Source organism: Anguilla anguilla, chromosome 6 (assembly GCF_013347855.1).
Source record: "Anguilla anguilla isolate fAngAng1 chromosome 6, fAngAng1.pri, whole genome shotgun sequence".
Classification (NCBI taxonomy): Eukaryota; Metazoa; Chordata; class Actinopteri; order Anguilliformes; family Anguillidae; genus Anguilla; species Anguilla anguilla.
Genome location: NC_049206.1, coordinates 13,082,654 through 13,100,112, shown reverse-complemented (window position 1 = coordinate 13,100,112; position 17,459 = coordinate 13,082,654). Strand labels below are relative to the sequence as shown.

The window sequence follows — 17,459 nt, the reverse complement described above, 5'->3', positions numbered from 1 at the left end:
GTCAGAAGTTCTCTTCCCCCTCTTTCTCCTGCCACAGGCTTAACTCACCAGTAAAGTAATTTCCAGATTCCTGTCTTTGGATATGAGGTCTTACTACCACTCTGTTTTCATTTAATAATGCAAAAATGGCCTTGAATTCCACAGAGATTTTGAATTATTATGAATCTTAGCTGTTTATCTGAAGGAGGCTGTTGTCATATTTCTTTACAGGAGGCCATTGTAAATTTACCAGGGGATACTGCTGCATATTGTACATGATGATGCATTTGTGTGATCTGACGATGCACACACAAAACACGCATGCACATACACATACAAACATTCATGCACGCTCAATATATCTGCTGAAATATCTACAGATACTAGAATCCTGACAAAGAACAGTGGAGGATAAAAAACAAAAAGGGAACTGGGGAAAGAAAATGAATTTAATGCTGGCAAAACACTTTTTTCTGCCACTTGCCTCACTTTGAGAATGTGGACACCCCTAATGTGGCTTGTATCAGCATCCTCCTGTCCCAGATTTGCTCCTGAGCAGGTGGTCTCTCCTCTTCTGTTCGCACCCGGGAAGCCGCCAGTCACACCATTTGTCCGCAGCCAGCGGTTGGCCAGTGCGAACGGATGGAGGGTGAAGTGTGGTGACGCAGCTCTCACGAAGCAAGGAATCTCTGCTATTTATGGAAAATAATTGCCGAGCAGTGCCTACCAGAAATAAAACTAAAAAAAAAATGAACTGGCCCAGCTTCGCTCTAGACTCCAGCCACCGGACAGGAATTCCAGCCAGCCCAGGGTTGTGTGTCCTTGTCAGAGTTCAGAACAGCAGCCAGTTGACAGCAATGTGTGCGTCATCATGCCCCCCTCCTCCCATCAGCTATTCTGTATTAGCATCCTGTATTAGCATCGAAGGCTGCTTGAAGGTCTGATATGTGAACAATTGTTTTGATTATATGTTAGCTATGTATTGACTTACGTGGATTTAAAACGATTTGAAAAATTAAGTTCTGTTCAACGAAATCCCTAAATACCAGATAGTTTCTCACACAGATGTGCGCACACACACACACCTCCCAACACACTTACCGTCACAATGACTCACTGCTGAATGAAATGTAGCTATTGACCTCCGCCATTCTTGTTGTATTCACTATGGCTATGTGAATCAGATCTCCACAGCTGAATTTTCTGTTGTACAAATCGGAGAGCCAACAGCACAAGTTCCACAGCAGAGCTGAGGTCCTGGGCCTCAGTGTAGAGCAAAGCAGGAGCCACTGCTTGGAGCTGAGAACATGAACCCTCCATGCAGCAGACTGTATGTGTCCAAGAGTACAACAGAGATAATTAGCTCCATTGTGGAGCAGAGTATAAGCCCCAGTGTGCAGCAGAGAGCATGAGCCCCATTGTGGAGCAGAGTATGAGCCCTGTTGTGGAGCACAGGGAATGAGGCCCATTGTGGAGCAGAGCACCTGAGACCATAAAAAATTGTATTTGATAAGAAACAAGGCACTTCTACCCAGACTGGACATGAGCAGGGAGCCAGTGTCATAACAGCTGTCTGTTTTCAGAGCTATTTTAAAATCCTCCTTGCCTCAGCATTTTGGGAATGGCACCGGCTGCTCTTCAATTAGCTCCTGTTCCTGTCTAAGCTGATCTGGCACAGTGGCGTACAGTCTGGACTGTCAGCAGTTTGGGGGCGGGGTTTTTTTTTACAGAAATGACAGGTCCAGTGATTGACACTCCTTTTCTGCTGGGGGAGGGGAGGGGGGGGGCAGAGTGAAAGAGGAAGATGGGGAAAGAGCTAGCCATTTGCAGCATGATCATTTCACAGGATAAAGTATAATGTGCTACAGCAATTTAAAGTGTAATTTGCCCTGTTTTATTGTAGGTTTCCTTTTAATGTCAGGCCAAAATTAATTTGACTCAACAATTCTCCCATGGTTTTTCATATGATGCCAGTCTAGCTTGACCACATCATTTTGAAACAATAAGCTGCTATGTAGAGATAAGCGCGATACTGTTTGAAAGTTGCATACAACTGGAATGGACCATCAAGCTGAATTGCTTTGGGTAAATATCCAGCTTTGTGAATGAATAACAGAGAAATGAATACCATACACTCCGAATAAGAGTCTGCCAAGCAAAGCATTGTAATCATCATCAGTGGCGCACAAACGCAGAACACAAAACAAACACAGAGACAGTTCGGTGTTGGAGAAATTGAGTGGATTGTGAGACTGAGCAGCAGCATGTATTGTGTATTTTTCCCTGTGACCTGTGCTCACTAGCTGGCAGCTGCTTTCAGGTTTAGGGAGAAAATCAAAAGACAAAGACTCCGGTACAGTACACGGCCAAGCAGACCCTTATACATTTATTGAAGTATCAACTGAAGTCTAGTAATAAATGTTTCATCCATTCCACTCGAGGGACAGTGGCATTTCAATCTTTTGCTTGAGTGAAAAGACTCATTACAGGTAAGGCTTTTTAAAGATCGGACTCCTCCGTACTTTTGTAGTGGAGGCTGAGGTGTACCCCCTGCCCCTCCCCCTCCCCCCCCCACCCCAGCCCCATTTCTGTTGAAGATGCCATTCTGACTATCACATTGTGTATACCAATGGTACAAATTCATAACATTGTGGGAACATTAATCAAGCTGGAAGACGTTCTCCTAGTCCAGCGGTGGTTGGCTGATTCAGGCTTGGCACATTCAGCTTCCCCTATCAACAGTCTCAGTTATTTCAGTTACAAATTGAACAACTGCAGATCCAGCAGCTACTGTGGCTCTCGTCTGTAAACCCCGGACCTGCCCCAGCCTGTTGGTTATGTGATGGGTGAGAAGCTGGGCTTGTAGCCCACAGACCCCTGGTGGAACACTGCCATTGTTCTCTTGAACAAGATACTAAAGCACTAATAATCCAGACCTACAAAGGTATGATGGTATGCAACATGTAGCCAGTCATCCTAGATATAGGAAACTTCTAGCATAAGTAAATCAATAAAGCCATGCAAAAACATCAGATCTGAGGGCCCTGGATGTTCACATTGGCAGCAACACAAGAGTCTTCTGGGTTCTGCAGTTGTGTAAATAAAGCAAGTGTCCATAATTTCAGCTAGCCAGGTGAAGCTAATATTGCTCAGGTTAGACAACACACTGGCCGTTGTGTATGTCTAAAACACAGAATGCTCACTCATCTTATACACAGATAAGAGACAGATGCCTGGGACCTGTCAATCCCGCTGCTCTCCTTGAAGCTAAAAGTTGATGATCACAAAGTCAAATTAAAAAGACAAAACAGAATCAGCTGCAGTATTACCATGTACAAAGCAAAAATATGGGGCCTGCAACGGCACAAAAGCTGACCAAGAAGCGAGTTATTAAATATTTTTAAAAAACGCTATTTTTCAAACTGAGACAGTGAGATTTGTGTTCAATGCATATTAAAACAGAAATTTTGAATCTATCACCCTGTGCACAGTTCAGTATGGACAAAAATGTAACTTAATCATGTTTTGTGCAGTGTGATGACAGTCATTTTTCAACTTTAATATAGTGTTAAGTGACGTACCATGGATGAAAAAACTCCAATAAAAAGTCATTTCTTATTATAGGGGATACTTAAGTAAGGTAGAAAAATCAATGTTTTCATTTTACACAAAGGAGATTTTCTGGAAAAAAGACCAAGTGCACCCTTAAAAAGCCTTACCAAGCTACACTTACCCACACTTAAAACTCAGCATTAAAAAAGAAAGCAAAGAAGAAAAAAAGTGATGTAAAATATATACATTTATACACATGCTATATGAGAGTTCTTTGTGCATTTGATGCAAGTTAAGGATGCCAACAAAAACAGACAGGGATAGGAAAGAGATGTCATGGTATAATCTACTGAGCACACTCAGCAAGGACAAATTGTGTTGCAAAAAAGCAAAAAACCCATACATTGCTATAATATCCTAAGCATTGTACGTTCTGCTAGTACTGCACCTTACCCAAGTCTAAACCCTGTCAGTACAAACATATATAAGATCCTGTTTACATTCGCTTACAATACTAAGTCACAAGCACTCCACAAGCTCTGATGCTGAAGAAAAACATTCAGTCCTTATCAACAATTCAAATACACTTTCATGCATTCACATTCACTAATATGAACATATTTGTATGATACACACACGGTTGTGTGTAACCATGGCAACAGTTTATGACAGTTGATTCACAAAACCAATAGCTAAGGTTAAATATGCAAGTAATTTCATATATGTGTTTCATATACGTATATATGAAACATATTACAAGACTGAAAAGAATTACAGTTGGCAAAGCTAATTGTTAACTGAGCTTTTCTCCAGACATTTGTGAAGAAAGTAAACATTTGAAAAAGTTAAATGGTTTTGAAGTGCAAGAGCTTGCTAACATAAACACAGCACCTGTTCAGTGATCTTGATAGGCAAGAAGATAGGAACTGGTATTATCCTGTTATGGGGATGTGAACATAATATTAACAGGAACCACCACAGCAAGTCTGGTCTGGAGTGTTTGAAGAAACAGAGAGACAGACAGTGACAGAGGAAGAAAAGACAACAGAAAGAGTGATGTGTGCTTGTATGTGTGAATTTTACAACAGCACCAAAATGGCAAAAGAGGCCAAAAAAAAGCAGAAAAGTTTGCACAACAAAAATGTACAGACAGGGTTTGACATCGGTTCCCTTGTAGAAAAAAAACAAATCTCAACAAAAATGAAAATATTACATCCACAAGTGGCAATAAGTGTATTTCTGCAATATTATATCAATATTGGCATGTTTTTTGGCATTATGTCAAGAATATTTATCCTATCTGCTGGATGCTATGTTGTAATATATACTGCTTTCTCAGGGGGTGAACACTGTCTCTCACAAACTATTCCAAAGATACTGTCACTTGAGGACCCATCAGCTCAGTGTGAAGTCTAGAGGACACGCAGTCAATGTAGGATCCATAATGCAGACCTTCACATTACTCTGGCAACCAACCATTACTGTGTACCAATAACAATCCTACATCTGAAGTGCGCTGCTACCAGCTACCGAAGTGGAAACATTTACAGGGTCGACCAGTGGATGTCAACTTTTTTTAACCTTGGTTTTGACCAGATAAGTATCCATCTTTTATGCTGCAGTGCTTTGTAGCCTACAGAAGTGCCTGTGGAGAGAACTGCAGTAAGAATTCACAGTGATGGGTGGCTGTTGATTTCTCCTGACAACAGTGGACTCTACCCGGGTAAACCCTACCTCACACATTCACAGAACCAACCCAAATACAGACACAACACAATCAACAGCACACCAGCAGTAGCCTGTCCTCGTTTGCCGTACATTACGTATTCATACTAGGCTAAGCACTAAATAAGCAGACAAGAACGGCAGACAAATTTGTCTTTCCTTCCCCTGTTAAAATGTGCTGGGCTCACACTGTTTAAGGTCGAGTGAATGGGGGGGGGGGGTTGAAGCAGTGAGAGAGGTGCCTCTTTCGCTAGGAATCAACTCTAGGCAAAGATAAGACACAGAATCTGAATTCTGTGTGTACATGTGTACAGGTGTACATGAGAGTGTATGTATGTGGTTTGTGTGTGCGTGTACGTGATGTATGTGTGCATGATGTGCACGTCTGCCATGTACTGTGTGTGCATACGTAAGTATGCACGTGTCTACATGCGTATGTGTGTACAAGTTAAAGAAGACTCACAATCCTCACTGTTGAGCATCCCTTCTCTGTTGTATTGAAGCTTTCAGAATCCAAACTCTTGTTTTGCGTTTTTTACACACATATTGTGCATACCATTCAATCCTCTGCCATCAGCATGAAATAAGCCCAAAAACATGCAAGAGTTTTATAAAAAGCTGTGGTTGAAAAGGCAGGATCAAATTATATTTGTATGGCCTCATTCGGTGATTGTTTAAAAAATATATTAGGGATTCCACGAGTTTGAAAATACATTTCACAAATCTATAAAACTTCCTGGATTAAAATGGAACTGATTCACTGCCATGCAGGCAGCCAGTGCAAAGGTCAAAGCTTTGGGCCAGTGCAGTATGCGGTGGCGGTGGATCTTGAATACATACACCTGTGCGAGCTAGTGCGTGTGTGTATGTAAGTGTGTATGTGTAGGTGTGTGTGCATGTATATATGTGTGTGTGTGTGTGTGAGTGCATGTGTGTGTGTGCATGTGTGTGTGTGTGTGTGTGTGAGTGCATGTGTATGTGAATGTGTGTGTGTATATGTGTGTGTGTGTGTGTATGTGTGTGTGTGTGTGTGTGTGTGTGTGTGTGTGTGTGCGTATGTGTGCGCTGAGGGGGACAGATGCAGTCCATTACAGTGAGGAATTACAGTACAGCAGCTGAAGAGCAAACAATAGGCCTTAAATCAGCCCGAGAGGCACTGAGTTCCCAAGCTAACGCAGAACAGCCCAAAGAGAAGTAGCGGGATAAGAGCCAACCGGCCTCTGGAGCTCACGCACACTGCAGCACGACCCACAGTCTGTCCCGTAAGCGACCGCTCCCCCACCCATCCTCCTGTTCCTCGTCCCCCTCCAGTCCAGTCCCGTGCTCTGGAGGCGTGGCCCACACTGCGTGTGGAGGGGAGTGGCCTGGGGTTCAGGGGGGAGGGGCTTAGAGCAGGGTCCACTGCGACCCCAGGGTGGACAGAAGGAGGAGGAGGAGCAGGACCAGGGCGGGCGGTGCCATGCAGGTCGCGGGGGCACTGCCCTTCGCATTGGGGATGAGCTGCCGAGGGGGGTTGGGCGTGGACCGGCGTGGGGGCTCCTGCTCCTGAGAGACCCCTTTACTGGAGACAATCTGCTCCTCACGGGCTGAGAGAGAGAGAGAGAGAGAGAGAGGGGAGAGGGAGAGAGAGAGGGAGAAAGAGAGAGAGAGAGAGAGAGAGAGAGAGAGAGAGAGAGAGAGAGAGAGAGAGAGAGAGAGAAACATTGATAAAGCAATGGGACTCCCAACTACCTGAGGAGGGCTTTGAACAAGGTAACCAAGTTATTATATAAAATCCATAACAATCACAAGCCCATAATGGCAGAGAATAATGAGAATGTTTGATCAAATAATGAGACAGGAACTGACCAGATGGAGATAAGAATCTGTGACCGTGAGATGACACTGGATCATTTTAAAACCACAGTACATCATATGCTACATACAGAAAGAATGATATTTTTAAATGGAAGTAATGCATTTAACTGCATGTTCTTAGCATAACTTTAAAAATGCCCCAAACTGGACTCCAAAGCTGGTTTTTTCTTACTTAATTTGTAACAAAATCAAATATGCACACACACATACACACGCACACACACTCACACACAACATACCCTGTCTCAGTTTTATTTTAAATTGACAGTTTCTTAAGCAGTTGCCAACATTCTGCCAAGTATAAGAGGCTTTTTTGAGGCCTTTGCCACTATAATTAAAGCGCTCTATAAGGAGCCTGTCATCGCCCTAACAGGGGTCCGTTTGACAACTTCCAAGCATTATTACCGTCAATCACAGAATAACCGCGCTAACAGGGTGTGCGGATTGAAAGCCTCCCGGTCTCCGGGTCTCCCCGGTTCTGCCAGTGTGCAGACCGAAGTGCGCTCGGTGAATTAAGAGCTTACTCGGGTGCCCGCAGCCCCGCGGCCCGCCCTGTCAGCGCGGCGGATGCTTTAAATCAGCCCGATCGAACCGCGTTAGCGCTCCACCCAGGCCCGCGACTGAAGCCCTCTCTTCATCTGCCCAAACAGTGGATTAGGGGAGATTACTCCGGAGCCCCAGAGAGTCCTCCTCTGCAGCCCCCTCCGAACCTTCCTCTCTGATCCCGGGTCAGCCCTGGAGACAAGTCAGCCGTATGCTCTACTGGCGTCCAGCGACTACTCCGTTTCATGGGTTCTAGTTTTGGGGGAATGTGTGATGTTTCAGCACTTTTGAAAAGGCCACTATTTAGGAAAGTTAAAAAAAACAACGATAATACTGTGATGTTCTGGGTTGTACACATAGCATCGATAGCTTCTGTTACCAAAACCCAGTTAGCAAAAGCCGGACATCTACAGCAATCTAGGTGGAGAGACACTTTGACATAGATGGACGTGGATATCCTCAATATAACTCAGGTTTTACCCGTATATAGCCTGTCTACATCCTAGTTTGCAAAAAAAAAAACCTCCCAAATTTCTCCTGAATACCTAGGCATTTCACTGACAAAAAATGTTCACAGATAATCTCCTGTTGTTACATAGGAGACAGGATGAGGAATGCAGGAAATGAACATATGGTTAGCCTATAGAACCTGTGGTGCTATCAGCCTGTTCCTATATGGCAATTAAACCGCACTGCATCATGGAAAATTGAGTTTAAAATCATACAGAAAGTGCATCCTGATCCTGACATCTATTTCTATTTGGGTATATCTGTGAAAGCAGGTAAGAATAAGTCTTTAACATATCTATAACATGTCTGTATTAAGAGCCAGAATGGTCACAGGAATGCATGTAATAGCACAGATAAAATTCAATCAAAGTCACAAGGATGTCACATTGTCAGCTTTTACATATGAAGGGCAGGACACTGTCACTGTCATATTCTCATATTTCATGAGATGTGTCAATCAAAGCTTGTAATTACCATCATCCAGCCAAGAACATTTTTGTAGCAAGACATCAATCATGTGCAGAGCTGGATACACCAGTTATCCAATCAGATGCATCAGCCTTTTGCCCTCAATGGTACTGATTCCAAACATCAAAATCCACTGTAGAATGGTGTCTCGATTTTTGGTGACTTCTGTTCCCAATTCACTGATTACAGTGATTACACTGATTATCAGTTTAAACTGCATTGTTCTGATCTGAGAAGGACCCGTGGGTTCAAACATGCTTTGTGTGTGGTGACATTAAGCACTCAGGCTCTGCTGCTGATGTGGGGAAAACAGGCAAACCTAGCGGGGCTGTAATCTGCTCCCACATCACAATGGACGTGTGTTCCTAGAGAGCAGCAGACAAAGGTCTCACTGATCTCCAGTCCAGATGGGGTCATTGTGTATGCCACGATCACAAATCTGACTTAAACCAAACAGAGTTCTGAATCCTTTGATACTTTTACAAGGTTGCATTGCCTCCCCCCCCCACTGTATTTCAGGTCTTCCTTTCTGTTTTTACCCACATTTGCATTCCCCGGTTTGTTCTTAATAATGTAGGTCAGGTGCACCCCTGCAGTATCTTCCCTCAGCGTGTGATGGACCGCACTTGCACATACATCCTCTGAAACGCACTGCAGCCAGCCACCATGCCTCCTCCAGCACAGCTGGAGTCGCTACAGCGGAGAGCTGCGCTAATGGTGCTCACTAGTGCAGGTTAATGGACCAGAGGGGCCGCTACTGTGCACTGATGCTGGAAATAGCCTGCTGAGTGAAACCCCGCCTCCCTGGGCAATGCTACTGCAAGCTATGCATCACGCTGCAGGGCTTCCAGCTACAGCCAGGATCGCCATTACAATACTAATAACAAGTACCTTAGCAAGATACACCGACCGACAGCTCCCCTCTCTTTATGGTAGTTGTTTTTTTTGTCTTTTTCTGTTTTGGGAGGTGAGAGCACTTGTGCCAGAGTGTGTTTATAAAGACTTCTGTGATGTGATTATGACTGATATACACATGCACCCTTCAACTACTAGCTCATTACATACAATTCACATTTGCGATATAGTGGCAAGCAGATGGGCCGAATGGCACCATTTATGTGAAGCTTTATGACAGGATGGACAGTTTCTCATGCGCTGTCCCTTTAAGAGATTTTGCAGAAGAGAGAGAGAATAAGCCAGTCTGCAGGTTAACAGAGTCCATTTTACACCAGGAAATCTATGTACAGAGTGTATGTGCCAGTCCAGGGGTAACTCACTTTCCTATGGGCTTCTATATGCATTAGTCTGTCTTCCCAGAAACTGTGCTTGCTTAATGCGGTATAATTGTCCAATTATCTGCTTATGCTGACAGAGCAGCATTTTCCAAAAAAGAACAATCTGCAGGAAGTGAAGAGGTTGCAGCAAGCCCAGCCCACACATGGCCCTCAAATAACTTGACTCACTAGGGTTAATCTCTTAAACAGAGTAGAAGCGGAAATGTGCCTATGTCCAGAAGACAGCGTAAATTAAGACGTGGTCACAAATGTATTTATTTTCCAAAGAGTGAAGGCACTCTTGACTGAAGAAAGACACTTTGAAGCTTAAAAAGCTTCTTAAAGTTGTTAGGCACATCCATCGATACATTAAAAGAGACAAACATCAATTAAAAAAATTACAGGGTAGCAAGCTTTAGCTTAGTAATGGAATGGAAATACATTAGCCAATGCTAGCACAGCACCACAGGTTTTCAGTCTACTCTAGCCTGCCTGGAAGCATGGCAAAATTGTGTTACTTAAGCACACACATGCACAAACACATCAATTAATCGCACTTTCATTTTAATTAATTTTTGCCTTTACATAGTCTAGTTGTGTGAATCCTGGTTGCTTTATAATATTTTCAAGGTGAAAATCCTGCATAGTATGTCTTTAAACACCATGGGAATATACAGATCATTCTGTCATTTTTTCCTCAAGGTTTTTATGTCACTTGAAAAAATTAACAAAGGACAGATTGAGACAGTCATTTTTTTTGATAGTGACTTCAATCAAAATCCATGCTTTTTCCTCATACTGTACATGCTAATCAATACGAGCAACAGCACAAAATAAAACTGAAAGAGTCTGATGCGTCTGGCCATGATGAATTGCCTTTATTTTTATCCTGTGCATCACAAGTGCAGCTCTTCTGAAGTTCACAAAAAAGGTTATCAGTGGGTACCGTCCATCTGGGCCCTGCGTTTAGAGGGGCTGTATGAAGGCAGCCTCTAAAAACCTGCCATTTTAGTCAAAGAGGCAGATGGTAGTGCAGAAAGAGACAATCCAGAATGACAATCTTTCATTCTGAGCTTTTTTCCGGAAGCATCCGCACTCACACGGGAGACTCCTCGGCATCAATCGGTGGGCGTGTGTGTACCTCTCAGCTGTCTGCGCGCCGAAACCTCTGGGACGAGGGGGCGGGGAATAAATTGCCGTGCATCGCAAATGGCCGACAAGCGCCAAACATAGCCTTACGGGACCCCTATAAAATCCATGAATCAAAAGTTGGAGAGATATCGACTTCTAAAGTGAGATTCGCAGCCAGATCAGCCATCACAGGAACATTAACAGCCAAGATGATCCTCTTTGTAGTAGAGGATTGCAGAGTTGCACCACTGCAACTCTGCAACCCCCCATTGCCCCCCCCCCCCCCCCCCCCCCCCCGCCCCAAAAAAAGAAAAAAAAACAAAAAAACAAATCGTTTCATGCCATCCAGTCCTCAGGGCCTTTACCTCCATATCAAGTCGTTTCATACCTTCCTGTCACAGACATAATTACAAGACAAGCTCTGACCGCTGTGCGACATCCAGGTTTGGACGTCCCCGCCACTCAGATTCAACCCGAATTCATTACCGGCGCTTTGAGCCATTCAAGGAGTCTGTTTGTGAAGACGTTCCAATTTGGCTGACATTTCCGCTTTATCTGAAAAGGCAATCATTTACGAAGGCCGCGGCTATGGGAGGCGATTGGCGGCCCGGGGTAATTGAATTTCAGATTGGAGACGGTAATTCCCCGGTTTGACGTTTATTCTGCCCGCAGCGCACGCAATGGCGGTTGGAGGTCGGTCAACTTGCGGTCCTCCCCGCAGATACTGTAGATTCAAGGCACGCTCCACCCTGCTTGTCTTCTCCATAGAGCTCTGTGGTTTTTCTCGTGCTCGGGACCCCCTCCTCTATGCTCAGAGGTGATTCTGAACATCCTGGTTCGCTAGAAGGGAGGGGACAGAGCCGAGCTCCCACAGACACAGGCACCGGCCTAAGGCTCAGCCAACCTGGGTGTGGCGTGCGAGAGGCCGCTCTGGTGCTCCTTCCATCCAAACCCACCGGATCAATAATTAATGTAGCTGACCATCCCCCTGGATTCAATCAAGATGGTTCAATTGTGAGGGGAAAAGCAATTCAATCAAAAATTTAAACAGATTTACAACAAAGTGACTGCTTGCCTAAAGATGTGGTATTGACTGATTAACTGGACAGCTGTATTGAAATACTGCGGCAGATTAATCTGGGAGGGGTAATTATCCTTCATGAAATGGCATTTTCCTTTAAAAATGACCCTGCCAGTTCTAATTGATTCCAGGGGCTCATGGTGAAGGTCTTCTGCGTTTTGTTCAGGAAGTCTCCGGGAACATTAGAGAAAACAGAACAGAACTGAACGACACAGATAACCGAAGCAGCAGGATGCTTCACTTTCATTTTTCTTAAAGCAACTTACTTTATGCCATTTTTAAATACACTCTGATGCACCGTAGGCAGCGGTAACATACAGCCAGCTTTGATGGTGACTGACAGTTAATAACTAATAAAATGAAAGTACTAACTTGCAGGGACTGTGGTTTTGAGTGTCTGATTTAAGACTTTATAGATTTAACTTCAGCTCTGATCCTGGGTAGTGTATTTAGCCAGATAAATACGGCATAGAACAAAGAGGCTGTAGCTCTTGCCGCTCATGGTCTATGAGTCATCGCACTCTATAAAGGGCTGAGGCATCTCTTCGTCTCTCCGCGGAAATGGACCTGACCCTATTAGTGGGTGTTAGGAAGAGAAAGAGTCATAAAATCTGGATTCTCAGGTTCCCCGAGACGCTGGCGAACTGCTAGGGATGCAGCTGGACCGTTGGTCTCGGCCCAGTTCTCTCCTAACGAGGATCGGGGTGGCGGCCCGGCCTAGCCCGGCCCAACATTTACGAGGCCTGCCCACACCCTCTCATTTCAACACGGTGACTAAGACTTAGTCATGCGCTTGAGAGGGAGAGGGAGTGAGCGTGTGCGCCATAACGAACACGCAACGTACTGAAAATAGACCGAAATAAAATATATGTCTTCAAGACATCGCAACACTTCACAATATACAGGCAACTGCACAAATTATTACCACTTTCAGATACTGCAATATATGTTTGTCTACAATATATAGTGTGTGCAGCAGCACAGTAGCGGGAGTCTGTGCTATGTAAGATTGATACAGCAGTGTGGGGGGGTGGGGTGGGGTGGGGCTACAGAGCCCCATCGATACTGTGAGTGGCAGGGCAGATCAGTCACTGTCCTGTAAAGGCCACGGCATTGGCCAAAAGCCTGCCCCCCACCTCACCGGCCCCCACATTACTCAACTATTCATCCCCTCTCAAGGATGCCCCCCCCCCCCCCCACCAGCCCCAGCCAAACACACTGTTATTCCCTTTCACAAGGGCCCCCCCGTCCCTTTTTTTCTTTTCACCAGGAGTCTTTCGGACCCGAAGGCCAGAGGCATCAAAAACACAAGGCATCCCCACCCTGCTTCCCCCCCCAGGAGCAGTGACAGCCATGGCTGTAACCCCCCCTCCCCCCCTCCCCTGGGGCACTGAGTCTCACAGCACACGACAGCAGCAGAGGAAAATTAATTCAACACAATTATGCGCCGCGCCGCTGACAAAATGATGACATGAGCGTCTGACACGGCGCGTCGGGGGAGACGGAGAGACGTGTGCGGACTCCGGCGGCCCGATATCGGCTTATTACGGCTTTCCGCCGTGCCGCCGGGGTGACGGCGGCGGCGGCTGAGGGGCTGATTCGCCACCCTGAAGATTAAACCTCTGGAATACAAAATACAAGCGCAGGTGTGGGGAGAGGAAGCGCTTTTAATTTCTCCCACAACCGAAAGTGCCTCTGTAGGAAAAATGACAGGAACTGCCGGGCCTGCGGACGGCTGGGTGACCGCAGAGAGGTCAGAACTGTGCGGATATTGCACTGGCCCTGGATCAGTCACCGGCTTTAATGCATAACGCGGGGTGCAATGCGTTAAAGCCAAGATTCTCATTAGGGTTGAGTCAGGTGATCCTGGATCAGTTTTTTTTTTATGGTTATGAAGTTTCCAAAGCTCCAAATGGCCGAGTGTGGAACAGCGGGTAATAAAAAAAAACATGAGGTGATCTCCTTTGTCTGATCCATCCCTTTGTGGGAATGCAGTTCAGTCCCAAGCTTAAAACGGAGCTGGCTAATCACAAAGTGTCCATATGAGCATCGCATGGCTTCTCTCCATCTCTCACTTCTCTCTCCCTCCTCCCCCTCTCTTTTTTCTCTCTCACTCACTCACCTTCAAATTTCACCATTCACCATCTCTCTTTGATTCTCCCCTCTATCTCCATCTTCTTTTTCTCCATCTCCCTTTAATCCCTCTCTTCCCTTCTCTCTTCCTCTCTCTCACCCCTCCCCCTCACTCCTTCTCTTCTATCACTCTGCTTAGTCCGTCCAGTTTAGAAAATACAGAACACAGTACAGTGAGAAAATCACTATTACATTACAAACAATTGCCACAGATGAGAGAATACACACGTGTGTATGCAGTGCCGTGTTTGCCCGTGGTTGCCCGTGGTTCAATTTTGGCCGATCAAGTACACATTTTGGGGTAACAAATCAGGGAGGTCTGGTAGGTGTGTGAGTACTGATGATCTTTTGAAAATATAACAGGTCTGCACTTTTAGCCGCCCTACAGGCTAGCACCAAGGTTTTGCATTTTATGTGAGCTTATATAGGCAGTCAGATGAGAGTGACATGTCTGGAATGATTAGAAGTATTCAGATATTGCACAGCCCTGTGTTGTGCTATTCGGTATTAATTTGATAGTGGTCTCAGTTCTGTCAAAATTTGTCTTTAACTATGTTTTGCAAATAACAGCACTCTAAGTGTTCAATTTTCACAGTTTACTCGGCCTGGTAAATTCAATAATCACCTAAATTAATCTGTCTTAACCATTCAAGAAGAAAAATCAATCCTGCATTTATTCGTTGGTCACGATCGCGGATAAACATCGACTGAATTCACGCCAGTGGCAAACCATTTTTTATCTCTGCTCTATAATATCGTTCTATCACCAATCCGAGATAACACCCTGTTATCTACCAGCATATAAATCATCTTAATTTGATTGTGAAATACTTCATTCAATAGAAATCACTTCACTTGCTTTGAAAAGAGGTCTGCAAATCACATTCTGGAGGACACATTTCATAATGAGTTTTGATTGATTTAAGGATTGATTTATTGAGTCACTGACAATCTGCTGTGGAGTCGATGTGGCGTGTTGAAGGCCTTTGGGTCTATTAAACACACCCCTATATCCACGCCTACAGAAACACACATTTAAATTAATCATTTGAAACTGTACCTAAATATACAACAAAGGGCACTATATGTTTAAATGTCAAGGATGTCAAGACCTTGTAGATACTCCATGCATTTAATATTTGTCCATGCATTTAATATTTTTCAAAAAAATTATAAAATAATAAGTACCTCAGATCAGTCATTTTATATAAAGCAATGCTTACTCCAGACTGAGCAATGCTTACTCTGTGCCCACAAAAGCTGAAACAGAGCAGCACACACACATGCACAAACAGACACACGTACGCGTACACACAGGCACACACACACACACACACATTGCATGAAGTGAGCTCTCACCATATACAATGTCATATCATGTTATATTAATTCATCTTTAAATCAAAAAAGGCAAGTTTTCCCAACAATTTGGAAATTCATGAGGACATCTATAAATGCCATCTTCAGTAACCGTGCTCTCAGTACCCTTGTTAACACGTATGGGCAGAACATTTGAGCAAAACCCCAGTCCATAAGCTTCCATAAAGGCAGCACGGCACAGGGGCGGAGCTCCAGCTCCTTCAATCACTTTGACTGACACCTCCTCATTAGTCACAACCCCTGAAGAGCAACCTGGGAAGTCCCTTGGGAACGAGACAAAATGGCAGCAATCTCGCAAGGCAGCCAGAGCACGCTGACATCAATCAAATTCTCATTCGTTTTTCGGTTCAGAAAAATGGCCGTTTTCAGAAAAAGAATGAAACATAACAGCAGAGTAATCCCACGATGAGGAAGTGAATCTCCTGATTGGCGTCCTAAAGGATTTACCACTATTGGTTTAACAAGGTGTTCCTGCATGTATTGTTCTTGTCGGAAACCACTTTATTGCTTCAAGAACCTCTGAGGGCCTTCTTTTAATCACTGGCAATTATGTTTCCGCTGTTGACTGACACTGGAACACACTAAATGAAATGCATACAGGCCCCCTGGGCACTCTGCGAATATTCTGCATACCGCCTGAATGAGCACCAGGTGAAACTGTCACCTGGGATTACAGATTATTAAACGGGGAAGATAAAAGCATTCAGTTCAATGCAAGGAGGCAGGCTGGTAGGGTCCCTCAAAGCACGAGCGGTTTTCAAAGGCATGCCCCTTTCAAAGGCATACATGCTGATGTAGGCGTTTGAGCCTGCCTCTTTAGACACATGCACACACACACATACACACACATACGCACACATACACGCGCATACACACACACACGCGCGCGCATACACACACACCCACACACATATATATATATATGTGACATGCATGTACAGTTCACATAAGCGCAAACACACAGAGCCAGGCTATGGATAATAAACATGCAGAATTCAAAGGCGTGCTGATGAGCTGAGCTCTCTGGTGGTGTAAGAGAGGGTGTGAGAAAGGCCATAGAAAGAGCCGGAACAATACGCTGATAAATGAGTACCCCACGCTCTCAAAACGACAACCTTAAACCTCAGAGATCTGCACTGACTTTGCCTTAAGCGTCACACTTCCTGTTTCGTGACTGTTCGGGTTTCTCATTATTGCCTCACACCTGTAGCACCGAGTCCTCAGGAAAGAAAGATTCGGCCTTGGTGAGAACATGACGTCAACCGCAATCAGCTAATGAAGCATATTTATATCCTGGGCCTTTGTGTGCTGATAGCAGCACGCTGGCTGCAGATGACATAGATGGCAAGTCCACCTTCTGCTCTGCCGCCAGTCCTTTGTGCTGCACTAAAGATACTGCACTACAGATTAAACGCAGAAGTCATTTCCTGCGATGCAGAACGACCGCGGCGTCTGCAGGCTCCACGATGCAGGGGACACGCCGGCGAGAGAAAAGGCCTATTTTTGTTTTTAATTAAGAAGGTCACGGACATTAATGGCCGCAAACGCAGACACAATTAATCTAGTCACCATGTCGCTGAGCCAGCAAGCCAGGGGCGACCACCTTCCCCCTTTCCTTCTCCCTCTGTCAGGTGTGACAGATAAATATGTTTTTGCTCATTTTCTTTGCCTGGTTGTTGGACATGACTGTATTGTCGGTGTGGTACGGAGGAGCTAGCTGCAATAGCATGCTAATTACTGGAGGGGGCGCCAGTCCACATTGGGGGTGTTTCCCTTCCACATCCATCTCTGTCACAAAGAGTCCAGCAGACCACATTTATAGATAT

At 44.8% G+C, this 17,459-nt stretch overlaps 1 protein-coding gene across 2 annotated transcripts in view; it reads right to left on the bottom strand.

Moving 5' to 3' along the window:
• Nucleotides 1–6,248: 6,248 nt before the first annotated feature.
• Nucleotides 6,249–17,459, bottom strand: part of LOC118230602 (glypican-5-like) — a 112,770-nt gene continuing 101,559 nt past the window's right edge. Inside the window, exon 8 of one of the 2 annotated variants that reach the window (XM_035423744.1) lies at nt 6,249–6,842. In XM_035423744.1, the coding sequence (XP_035279635.1) occupies nt 6,643–6,842 (200 nt within the window). In that variant the 3' untranslated portion in view covers nt 6,249–6,642. The remainder of the gene's footprint in view (nt 6,843–17,459) is intronic. The other variant, XM_035423743.1, reaches the window with a different exon arrangement.